This window comes from Rana temporaria, chromosome 10 (genome assembly GCF_905171775.1).
Source record: "Rana temporaria chromosome 10, aRanTem1.1, whole genome shotgun sequence".
In the NCBI taxonomy this organism is placed as follows: domain Eukaryota; kingdom Metazoa; phylum Chordata; class Amphibia; order Anura; family Ranidae; genus Rana; species Rana temporaria.
Window position 1 is genome coordinate 23,076,781 of NC_053498.1, and position 13,028 is coordinate 23,089,808.

Genomic DNA, 13,028 nt, shown 5'->3' on the forward strand with positions numbered 1-13,028 from the left:
CTCGCACAAAAGAGCTCTCAGAAGACCTACGATTAAGAATTGTTGACTTGCATAAAGCTGGAAAGGGTTATAAAAGTATCTCCAAAAGCCTTGCTGCTCATCAGTCCACGATAAGACTCTCCCTAGGAGTGTTCGTCCTGTAAAGATGACTGCTCAATGAGGTGAAGAAGAATCCTAGAGTGTCAGCTAAAGACTTACAAAAGTCTCTGCATATGCTAACATCCATGTTAGCGAATCTATGATCCGTAAAACACTAAACAAGAATGGATTTCAAAATATTCTGTGGACAGATGAAACCAAAGTTGAGTTGTTTGGAAGAAACCCACAACACGATGGCCCAGATTCACAAAGACTTACGCCGACGTATCTACTGATACGCCGTCGTAAGTCCAAATGAGCGCCGTTGTATCTATGCGCTGATTCTTTATATGAGATACGCCTGAATTTTGCCAAGATACGACCAACGTAAGTCTCCTACGCCGTCGTATCTTGGGTGCATATTTACACTGGCCCCTAGGGGCTCTTCCATTGATTTACGCGTCGAATATGTAAATGAGCAAGATACGCCGATTCACGAACGTACATACGCCTGTCGCAGTAAGCTACGATGTTTACGTAAGGCGTACGCCCGGCGTGTAGTTATCCCACCAAAAAGGAGGCGCAGCCCATGCAAAGGTATGGACGTCGTATCTTAGTTGCATATTTACGCTGGCCGCTAGGTGGCGCTTCCGTCGATTTACGTGAGGAATATGCTAATTAGGTAAATACGCCTATTCAGAAACGTAGATATGCGCGGCATAAGGCTCTTATGCCCGCATATCTTAGACTGCATTCTTGCGATGGCCGCTAGGTGGCGTTCCCGTTGTGCTCAGCGTATAGTATGCAAATTGCATACTAACGCCGATTCCCAACGTTACGCGAGCCCTGCGTACGCAGTTTACGTCGTTTCCGTACGGCGGTTTTCGCGTAAGGCTGCCCCTGCTATTAGCAGGGGCAGCCAATGTTACGTATACCCGTCGTTCCCGCGTCACGAAATTTCAAATTTACGTAGTTTGCGTAAGTGATTCGTGAATGGCGCTGGACGCCATTCACTTTTACTTTGAAGCAAATGACGTCCTTGCGACATCATTTGCCGCAATGCACGTCGGGAAAGTTTCCCGACGGAGCATGCGCTCTACGATCGGCGTGGGAACCCGCCTAATTTAAATGATTCCCGCCCCCTACGGGATCATTTAAATTGCGCGCGCTTACGCCGGGCATTTTTCCGGCGCGCCCACGCAATTTACGGAGCTACTGCTCCGTGAATCAAGGGCAGCGCAGTAAATTTGCGGGGGCGCAGGGCAAAAACGTTGCCCTGCGCCTCCGTAAAAAAAGCGCAAATCTACCTGAATCCAGCCCAGTGTATCAGCATGTAGGCTGTGCTCTAATATTTTTTTTTTTTTTTGTTGACTGGAGATTTTTATGCAGATAATCAAATTATATAAAAATGATATAACACATCAGGTAATAAACTGTGTAAAATTCCCTCTTAGCTTGGAGTATACTTTTAGGCTGGATATTATTCTAATATAAATATAGCTGACATTTATAAACAGCCGCCCTGATCTGTCATATGAAGCCTTTCCACACGAGCTCCAGACCTTCCCTGTGACTCAAACCCCACTGTCGCTTTTTACTCATTCCAGCCGATTCTGAGACACACAAAGGTATTTTGGCAGGAGGATTATTTTTCACGGATGCGTCACTCGGTCTGAGTTCTGCCGTCTGTATCGAATTATTGAGATTGGGCACATGGCATACACAGCTGGTGGTACAAACACTGTATTGTATTTAGTGGTTGCTGGGGTGGCACAGGCGGCCACACCTATGGGCTCGTAGTGTGTGCTTTTGATAGGGCAATGCCATATCTTCCTTCCTTTAACTAAAACTGATTAAAAAGATTTCAAGAGGCAAAGATCCTGAAAAATAATAATAATTTTAGTTTTGTATGGAGTGTGGGGAAGGGTTAGAATCCAAAAAGATGAAAGTGGCATGACGAGTGCCAGACCATGGATGTAAGATGTTTTTTTCAAAAATAAAGAATTTATAAAAAAAAAAGGAAAGAGTGCCAGACCAAAAATGAGTCAAAGGAAGCTTAAATCATTAATCAAATAATTGAAAAAATATTATGGTGGTTTAACCACTTCCATACCAGGCACTTACGCACCTTCCTGCCCAAGCCAATTTTCAGCTTTCAGCACTGTCGCACTTTGAATGACAATTGCGCGGTCATGCTACACTTTACCCAAACAATTTTTTTATCATTTTGTTCCCACAAATAGAGCTTTCTTTTGATGGTATTTGATCACCTCTGTGATTTTTATTTTTTGCGCACCAACTAAAAAAAGACAGAAAATTTTGAAAAAAAATATTTTTCTTTTCTGTTAATTGTTTGGGTAAATAAGTACGTTTTCTACTTCAAGTATGGGCACTGATGGGCACCGGTAAGGTGGCACTGATGGGCACCGGTGAGGCGGCACTGTCGGACACTGACAGGCGGTACTGATAGGCGGCGCTGGTATGTGGCACTGATGGGCACTCATAGGCGGCACTGATGGGCACTCATAGGCGGCACTGATGGGCACTCATAGGTGGCACTGATGGGCACTCATAGGCGGCACTGATGGGCACTTATGGGTGGCACTGATGGGTACTTATGGGTGGCACAGATGGGCACTGATAGGTGGGCACTGGGCATGGATGGGCACTGAGGGGTGGCACTGATGGACACTGAGGGGTGGCACTGATGGCATTGCTGGGCTTCACTTGTTTATCCCAGTGCCAGTCCCATGTTGCCAGTCAGTGCCCCATGGGCACTGATTGGCATCTATTCTCTTTTTTTTTTTACTGCCCTTCCCTGGTGGTCCAGTGTGGGCTTTCCTGGTGGTCCAGTGTGGGGATCCGAGGGGGGGGGGCTGCGCTGATAAACAATCAGCGCGAACCCCCCCCTGTCAGGAGAGCCGCCGAACGGCTCTCCTCTACTCGCGTCTGTCAGACGCAAGTGAGGAAGAGCCATCAACGGCTCTTCCTGTTTACATCGTGATCAGCCGTGATTGGACACGGCTGATCACGTGGTAAAGAGCCTCCGCTGGAGGCTCTTTACCGAGATCGGAGATGCAGGGTGTCAGACTGACACCCCGCATCACCGATCGCCGCGCTGCACGCCCTCACGGGTGCGCGCCAGCATGAAATCCTGCAGGGCGTCAATATACGTCCAGTCAGGATTTCACAACCGCTTCCCGGACGTCAATTATCCATTGACCGGGCGGGTAGTGGTTAAACACCGTTTTCATATGCGGGCGCTACACACGTATGCGTTCGCTTCTGCGCGCGAGATCGTCGGGACGGGGCGTGTTAAAAATAAAAATTTCTTATTAATTTTACTTTATTTAATTTATTTTTACACAGTTTTTTTAAATAGAAAAAAGCATGACAGGTCCTCTTAAATATGAGATCTGGGGTCAAAAAAGACCTTAGATCTCATATTTGGACTAAAATGCAATAAAATAAAAATGTTGTCATTTGAAAAAAAATTGCCCTTTAAGAGCTATAGGTGGCTTATTTTTACCTTTTATTTAAATTTTTTACACTGTTCTTTTTAAAAATAAAAAATTGTGTAATTTGTATTTCTAGCACAAGGAATGTAAACATCCCTTGTAATAGAAAATAATCATGACAGGACCTCTTAAATATGGGGAAAAAAAATGGCCCCTTAAGAGCTATGGGCGGAAGTGCCATTTTGACGTTGCTTCCGCCCTGCTATGGTATGGAGACGGGTGGGCGCCATCTTCCCCTCACTCATCTCCATACCCGAACAGGTCCCAATCGCCTCCGTCACTACCGACAGCACCGGTAAGCGGCGGGGCCCTCTCTCGCCGCCGATAACGGTGATCTCGTGACGAATCTGCCGCAGAGACCACTATTATCGTAAACCGGACCGCCGCCTGAAGACGAGGATATCTGGGTTATGGCAGCTAGCTGCCGCCATAACCCAGATATCCCCGCTTCAAAATGCAGACGTATATCGGCGTGGGGCGGTCCGGAAGTGGTTAAAGGACTCAAGCCTATTTCAAATGGGCGGCAGGGCACCTAAAGCTTACAATATAGTCAAAGTAGGCTATTCAATACCACGACGGGGGGGGCACAAGTCCTCCCACTGATACCAACAATGTTGGGGCACTTATAAGTGTGAAACGTGTTTACCGGGCACTGTGCTCTTGTGGTGTCACAATAAAGGATTTTGTTTTACAATCGTGGTGTGCATCCTCTTCTTCTTTTTACATATTGATTGCGGAGGCGAGCCGAGGTGGGCATCCACGAGTTTCGTCAGGCTTCCTCATCTCACCTGGAGCGGCAAGCCTTCTCTGTCTAATTGCACGTTTCCTCCCACTGACACCAATGATGGGGCACATTTCCTCCCACTGACACCAATGATGGGGCACATTTCCTCCCACTGACACCAATGATGGGGCATTGTTTACTCCCATTGACACTGGGCATTTTCTACTCTCACTGGCCCCCTCAAAGTCTGAATGACAGTAAACTGGCCCTTTGTTCAGAAAGTTTGGGGACCCCTGCTCTGTTGGCTAACCTACAAATGTCTGTACAGCAATAAGAAAATGATGGAAAAGCAAGCATACAAATACCATATAAGCTCGAGTGTAAGACGACCCGAGTATAAGCCGAGGATTTTACCCCAAAAAACTGGGAAAACTTATTGACTCGAGTATAAGCCTAGGGTGAGAATGCAGCAGCAGCCACTGTAAGCGGAAAAGAGGGTCAACAATGCCCATTTGCATGCCTCACTGTGCCCATTGCAGCCTCACTGTGCCCAACCTCACTGTGCCCATTGCAGTCTCATTGTGCCCATTGCAACCTCACTGTGCCCATTGCCACCTCACTGTGCCCAACCTCACTGTGCCCAACCTCACTGTGCCCATTGCCACCTCACTGTGCCCATTGCCACCTCGATGTGCCCAACCTCACTGTACCCATTGCCACTGTGCCCATTGCAGCGTACCTGTGCCCAAGTCAGTGTACCTGAAATTTTTGACAGGCAGCTGGCATCCATTCATTGTTTAAAAGTCGCGGTCTCCTCCTGGTCCCGTTCTGTGATAGGCATTTCCCAGCAGCCTATCACGGACGTCTTCTCATCCTCGTACTCAGTTTCCCAGCAGACACTGTGTTCAGTGTTCCGCCTATCACGGACGTTACATAGTTACATAGTTACATAGTTACATAGTTAGTCAGGTTGAAAAAAGACACAAGTCCATCCAGTTCAACCACAAAAAACAAAATAAAAAAACACAGTAAAATCCTATACACCCAACTTCATACCCACAGTTGATCCAGAGGAAGGCAAAAAACCCCAGCGGAGCATGATCCAATTTGCTACAGCAGGGGAAAAAATTCCTTCCTGATCCCCCGAGAGGCAATCGGATTTACCCTGGATCAACTTTACCTACAAATCTTAGTACTCAGTTATATTCTGTACATTTAGGAAAGAATCCAGACCTTTCTTAAAGCAATCTACTGATCTGGCCAGAACCACCTCTGGAGGGAGTCTCTTGTCCGAGGATGAAAAGACGTCCGTGATAGGAGTTTCCCAGAAGACACTGGCCCAGATTCAAGAAGCAATTGCGCCTGTGTAACCATAGGTTACACAGCGCAATTGCTTACTTGCTTACTTGCTCCGGCGTTACGAATGCTCCTGATTCAGGAACATCGTAACGCCGACTGCAGCCTAAAATCTGCGTGGCATAAGGCTCTTATGCCACGCATATTTTAGGCTGCATTCTTGCGATGACTGCTAGGGGGCGTTCCCATTGTGGTCAGCGTATAGTATGCAAATTGCATACTAACACCGATTCACAATGTTGCTCGAGCCCTGCGTACGCAATTTACGTTTCCGTACGGCGTGTTTAGTGTAAGGCTGCCCCTTCTAATAGCAGGGGCAGCCAATGCTAAAGTATACCTGTCGTTCCCGCGTCGCGACGTTCAAATTTTACGTAATTTGCGTAAGTGATTCGTGAATGGCGCTGGACGCCATTCACGTTCACTTTGAAGCAAATGACGTCCTTGCAACGTCATTTGCCGCAATGCACGTCGGGAAAGCTTCCCGACGGAGCATGCGCTCTACGCTCGGCGCGGGAGCGCGCCTAATTTAAATGATTCCCGCCCCCTACGGGATCATTTACATTAGGCGCCCTTACGCAGGGCAAGTTTACACAGCGCACACGCAATTTACGGAGCTACTGCTCCGTGAATCGCAGGTAGCGCAGTAAATTTGTGGGGGCGCAGGGCAAAAACGCTGCCCTGTGCCTCCGTAAATAAGGGGCAAATCTACCTGAATCCGGGCCAGTGTCTGCTGGGAAACGCCTATCACGGAAAGGACCAGGGGGAAGCCGCGACTTTTAAACAATGGACGCTCGCAGCCCTTCAGGTACACCGACTCGAGTATAAGCCGAGGGGGGTATTTTCAGCCCTAAAAAAAAGGCTGAAAAGCTTGGCTTATACTCGAGTATATACGGTCTGTTAAAGTCTTATAAATAGTCACCATAAGTTCACAGTACTGCAAGAGAATAATGTTTTGTACATCTTGCTTCCAGCTCTTCATGAACGACAACTCTCTAGTGGACTGGCGGACTGCTTTAAATGCCAAGAAAGCTGCCTGCATTTTGCTGGAAATCGTTGTGTGCGCCATCCATCCATTTCCCTATGAACAGCATTGTCGTGGACAAGGAGGGTCAAACTCTTCCAAGGAACCTATGGTTTTTCTCAGCAACCTGGACATTTTCTTGTCCATCATGATGTTCCTACGAGTCTACATAATACCCAGGACTGTACTACTCCACAGCAAGGTGTTGGTAGACGCCTCTTACCGAAGTATAGGATCCCTCAATCAAATCAAATTTCAGTATCCTTTCGTCATAAAGATCCTCATGAACACCTGTCCAGGCCGAGTCCTGCTCACGTTGACCATCAGTCTGTGGGTCGTCTCCTCTTGGGTCTTGTCTGTGTGTGAGAGGTGAGAAGAGCTGGATTTTATTTAATAAATGAAAACTGTAGCGCAAAAGAAGCCAATAAACTAAAAGTCAACAACACAAGTAGGTAGATTCACAAAGAGTTAGGCCGGCTTATCAGTAGATAAGCCGACCTAACTCTGAATCTACGCCGGCGTTTGTTTAAGTGTATTCTCAAACAGAGATACACTTAAACAAAGCTAAGATAGGCCGGCTTGCGCCGTTCTATCTTAGCTTGCAATGTTTCTGTTGGCCGCTAGATGGCGCTTCCATTGCGGCCAGCGTAGATTATGTAAATGAGGGGATACGCCGATTCACGAACGAACGCCAGGCCTACACCGTCGCATTACGTCGTTTCCGTAAGGCTGGGTACACACGGGCAAACATGTACGATGAAAGCGGTCCGCCGGACCGTTTTCACGGTACATGTCTGCCCGGGGACTTCTGTACGATGGCTGTACTAACCATCGTACAGAAGTCCGCGCGTAAACAATACGCGGGGCATGTCGCCGTGGCGATGACGCAGCGACGTGGGCGGGCCTGCCTTTTAAATGCTTCCACGCATGCGTCGAAGTCATTCGACGCATGCGAGGGACGGCGGGCGCTCGGACATGTACGGTAGGTCTGTACAGACGACCATACATGTCCGAGCGGGCAGGATTCCAGCGGACTGTTTTAAAACAAGTCCAGGAATATTTGCCCGCTGGGAAAAGGCCCGGCGGGCAAATGTTTGCTGGAATTCTGCCCGCTCGCGCCTACACACGACCGAACATGTATGCTGAAACTGGTCCGCGGACCAGTTTCAGCATACATGTTTGGTCGTGTGTATGGGGCCTAAGAGATAGGCCGCCTAAAGTTATTCCACCTATGAGGTGGAATAACAATGTTAAGTATGGCTGCCGTTTCCGCCGCGAGGGTCGAATTTTTTACGTCGTTTGCGCAAGTCGTCCGCGAATCGGGATTTACGTAGTTTACGTACACGTCGAAATCAATAGGCCCGTACGGCGTACTTAGCCGCAATGCGCACTGGGAAATGTAGTGGCCTGGCGCATGCGCAGTGTCAAAAAACGTCAAAAAACGTGAGGTCAAGCCTCATTTCCATACAACACGCCCCCCTCCAAGCAATTTGAATTAGGCGCCCTTACGCCCGCTCGTTTTAGGCTACACCGCCGTAGATTAGCAGGTAAGTGGTTTGTGAATCACTACTAGCCTAACTAATTTACGGCGGTGTAGCCTAAAAAGGCTAGGCTAGGCCGTCCTAAATTTAGGCCAGTGTACATGAATCTACCTAAAGGTGCCTAGAAGTATATTAGGTGACCAAATGTTTGGAGACAATTGACCATCACATCCATATGAGCTTGTTGGACATCTTATTCCAAAATCATGGGCATGAATATGGCGTTATAAATTTACATTGCATTTTAATAAATAAAAAGTAAAAAGAAAAACATAAATAATTGTCCCAATATATCCAAATTAGGGATGAGCAGAACACCCCCCCATTCGGTTTGCACCAGAAACGGCGACCACACCAAAAGTTTGTGTGAACTTTAGAACCCTGTTAAAGTCTATGGGACTCGAACGTTTGAAATCTAAAGTGCTAATTTTAAAGGCTAATATGCAAGTTATTTTTCTAAAAAGTGTTTGGCGACCCGGGTCATGCCCCAGGGGACATGTATAAATGCCGTTTTTTCGGGAGCAGTGATTTTAGTAATGCTTAAAGTGAAACAATAAAAGTGTGGTGTATAGTATGCCTGTGAAGTAGCGCTTGTTTCCCGTGCTTAGAACTGTCCCTGCACAAAGTGTCATTTCTGAAGGAAAAAAAGTTATTTAAAATCACTCGCGGCTGTAATAAATTATCGGCTCCCAGCAATTCAGAGAAAAGTCATTTATTAAAAAAAAAAAAAAAAGAGTGGGGGTTCCCCCAAATTTAATTGCCAGGCCCTTCAGGTCTGGTATGGATATTAAGGGGAACCCTGCGTCAAATAAAAAAAAAATAACGTGCGGTTCCCCCCAAATATCCATTCCAGACACTTCAGGTCTGGTGTGGATTTTAAGGGGAACTCCACCCCAAATAAAAAAAAATGGCGTGGAGTTCCCCCAAAAATCCACACCAGACCCCTTATCCGAGCATGCAACCTGGCAAGCCGCAGGAAAAGAGGGGGGGGACGGGAGAGTGCCCCCCCTCCTGAACCGTACCAGGCCACATGCCCTCCACATTGGGAGGATGCTTTGGGGGTATGTGACCCCTCAAAGCACCATGTCCCCATGTTGATGGGGACAAGGGCCTCATCCCCACAACCCTTGCCCGGTGGTTGTGGGGGTCCACCGGGCAAGCTCATCCCTAATCCAAATCCACTAGTGTGATGATAAGAAAAATCTTGTTTGTCTGGATACTTTCAATACCAAAGTGTACCACCACCATAGGTTTAGAGGACTCTTACCGGAACAAGTGGACCCTTTGTATAAAAAGAGTCACAAAAAGAGCATGCAGATTAATATATCCTCTGTAGGGGACCTATTATTACCTTCAAATCTCCATATGGCCTCGTACACACGACAGAGTTTCTCGGCAGAATTCACCGAGAAACTCTGTCAAACCCGGATTCTGCCGAGAAACTCTGTCGTCTGTACACTTTTGGCCTGATGGAGCCGCCGAGGAACTCGTCAAGAAAATAGAGAACATGTTCTCTATTTTCTCGTTGTTCTATGGGAGAAGGCGGCCCGCCGAGCTCCTCGGTGGCTTCATCCCTGAACTCGACGAGGAACTCGACGTGTTTGGCACGTCGAGTTCCTCGGCCGTGTGTACGGGGCCTATAAGATCACCAAGGTATCACATCCAGTAACCCAGAATAGTCCTCTGGGAGTGAGCACGCACGAGTGCCCCCATAGCAAGCAGCTTGCTATGGGGCACTCAGGGAAGAGGAGAAGCAGTGAGCACCAGCAGGGGACCACAGAAGAGAAGGATTGAGGCTGCTCTGTGCAAAACCATTACACAGAGTAGATAAGTATGACATGTTTACTATTTTAGTTAAAAAAAAAAAAAAAAAAAACCTTTAACAACACTTCAATCATTTTGGAGGGCCATCAGCCATATAGTGTAGGTATGAAGGTCAGGTGTCCAGAAACATGTGATGATATAGTGTAGATAATGTGTAATTTTAATAATATGTATGTATTTTGTCATTCAATGATGCAATGTAATAGGTACACTGCTATACTACCACAATATTATGTATAATACCCTCCATCTCTCTCGGCAGGGGAGATTCTCCTGGCAATGGTAACTTGACAGACACCATGTGGCTCATCCCAATCACCTTCCTGACCATCGGCTACGGAGACATGGTTCCGCATAGCGCGTGCGGCAAGATGGTCTGCCTGTTCACCGGAGTCATGGTGAGACCAAGGAGCGGTTGGGAAGAGCACAATAAAGGAAAGCTGTGGGCACCAGGAGGACAAATTATTCTTTAAATAATTTCATTTTTTAACAAATATTGGTTATTAGAAACATCTCATTATATCAGGGGTAGGCAACCTGGGTCCCTCCAGCTGTTGTGGAACTACATTTCCCATGAGGCATTGCAAGGCTGGCAGTTACAATTTCTCCCAGGGGCATGATGGGAGTTGTAGTTATGCAACAGCTGGGGGGTCCTAGGTTGCCTACCCCCTGCATTATATGATCTTAGACATGCTGAGTTGTTATATTATTAGCATCCTGACACTAGTCCTAATAAAGGAGGGTTGGAGCCTGACTGGCAGGGAAGGGGTTAACACTAGGGGGCACTGAAGGGGTTAAATATGGTTCCTGGGAGTGATTCTAACTGTAGGGGGAGGGGACTCACAAGGGGAGGAGACCGATCTGTGTTCCTCTGTACTGGGAACACACATCGGTCTCCTCTCCTCTGACAGGACATGGATCTGTGCGTTTACACACACAGATTCACGGTCCTGCCGTGTCGCGGGTGCCCGGCGGACATCGCGGCCGCCAGGCACGCGCACCGGGTCCTGAGCGATGCCGGCGGTGCGTGCCTCCTAGACGGCATGGATGGCCAGGATGTCATATGACGTCCACCCAGGATGGGAGATCCCATCTGTGGACATCATTTGACTATGGGCGGGATGTGAAGCGGTTAAATGATGCCCAACGTCCTTCAACCCACTTCCTGTAACCCCAGGGAGTCAAATAACACCAACGATGAGGGAAAATCCCTCTCACTGACACCAATGATGGGGCATGATTCTTCCCATCCAATAACACCAATAATGGGGCACAATTCCTCTCAATGGGCTGGATTCAAGTAGATTTGCGCATTTATTACGGAGGCGCAGGGCAACGATTTTGCCCTGCACCCCCGCAATTGTTTTGCGTTGCCCTCGATTCACGGAGCAGAAGCTCCGTAAATTGCGCGGGCGCGCCGGCAAAATGCCCGGCGCAAGAGCGCGCAATTGAAATGATCCCGTAGGGGGCGGGAATCATTTAAATTTGGCGCGTTTCCGCGCCGATCGTAGAGCGCATGCTCCGTCGGGAAACTTTCCCGACGTGCATTGCGGCAAATCACGTCGCAAGGACGTCATTTGCTTCAAAGTGAACGTGAATGGCGTCCAGCGCCATTCACGATTCACTTACGCAAACTACGTAAAATTCAAATTTCGCGACGCGGGAACGACAGGTATACGTAACATGGGCTGCCCCTGCTAATAGCTAATAGCCTTGCGCGAAAACCGCCGTACGTAAACAACGTAAATTGCGTACGCAGGGCTCGCGCAACGTTGTGAATCGGTGTTAGTATGCAATTTGCATACTATACGCTGAGCACAACGGGAATGCCACCTAGCGGCCATCGCAAGAATGCAGCCTAAGATATGCGGGCATAAGAGCCTTATGCCGCGCAGATCTTAGGCTGCAGTCGGCGTAACGAGGTTCCTGAATCAGGAGCATTCGTTACGCCGGGGCAAGTAAGCAATTGCGCTGTGTAACCTATGGTTACACAGGCGCAATTTCTTCTTGAATCCAGCCCACTGACACCAACGATGGGGCAGATTTCCTCAAACTCAATAACAGCAATGATGGGGCACAATTCATCTCAGTGACATCAAAGATGGGGCACTGTTTACTCCCACAGACGCCAGGAAATTTTCTACCTCCGATGGCCACAGTCCGGCCCCCCTAAAGTCTGAAGGATGGTAAACTGACTTTTTGTTTAGAAAGTTTGGAGACCTTCATGTGTACTACATGAATGTGGCACTACACTACCATATAGAAAATACCCCTGGCATATTACTATGGGCACGCTTCATCATGCTGCATGGTGTGGGATGTGTACACATGCATGGTCTGACTTTTAGGTCTGTGGTTCCTAAAATGAGTCACTGACCTGCCAAGTATGTATGATGCCAGTTAGTCATATACAAGGGTTTACACTTTGATATTAGGGAGTGTTTTGGGTATTGGCTGAACTATGTAATGAATCACTTGGCATTTCTTTTATTATATAAAAAGTATAAATATATCATATGTAGTATATATATCAACTTGTCAGCAACCACATAAAACTGAAATACCACTTTTGGGTGCGTTTGCTTTGGAAAACAAAATGTGCACCCGCCGTGTTCTAGGTGGGCCTTTGCCCGTGTGGTGACTCACTTTGCCCTTTTTGTTGTTGTTGCAGGGAGTCGGGTGTACAGCGCTGATAGTCGCCGTCGCTGCTCAGAAACTGGAGTTCACCAAGGCCGAAAAGCATGTACACAACTTTATGATGGACATACACTACATGAAGCAGGTGGGTGAACAACACATGAGACATGTGCAGTGAAATCTTTACACACCCTTTAACCACTTAAGACCCGGACCATATTGCTCGTCAAAGACCAGAGCACTTTTTGCAATTCGGCACTGCGTCGCTTTAACTGACAATTGCGCGGCCGTGCGACGTGGCTCCCAAACAAAATTGGCGTCCTTTTTTC

At 47.6% G+C, this 13,028-nt stretch overlaps 1 protein-coding gene across 1 annotated transcript in view; it reads left to right on the forward strand.

Annotated features, from left to right (window-relative positions):
* The window catches only part of KCNN4 (potassium calcium-activated channel subfamily N member 4), a 112,800-nt gene that overhangs the window by 76,256 nt on the left and 23,516 nt on the right, over window positions 1–13,028 (forward strand). The window contains exons 3-5 of the mRNA XM_040327405.1: window positions 6,648–7,066; window positions 10,325–10,460; window positions 12,734–12,844. Coding sequence (XP_040183339.1) covers window positions 6,648–7,066; window positions 10,325–10,460; window positions 12,734–12,844 — 666 coding nt within the window. The remainder of the gene's footprint in view (window positions 1–6,647; window positions 7,067–10,324; window positions 10,461–12,733; window positions 12,845–13,028) is intronic.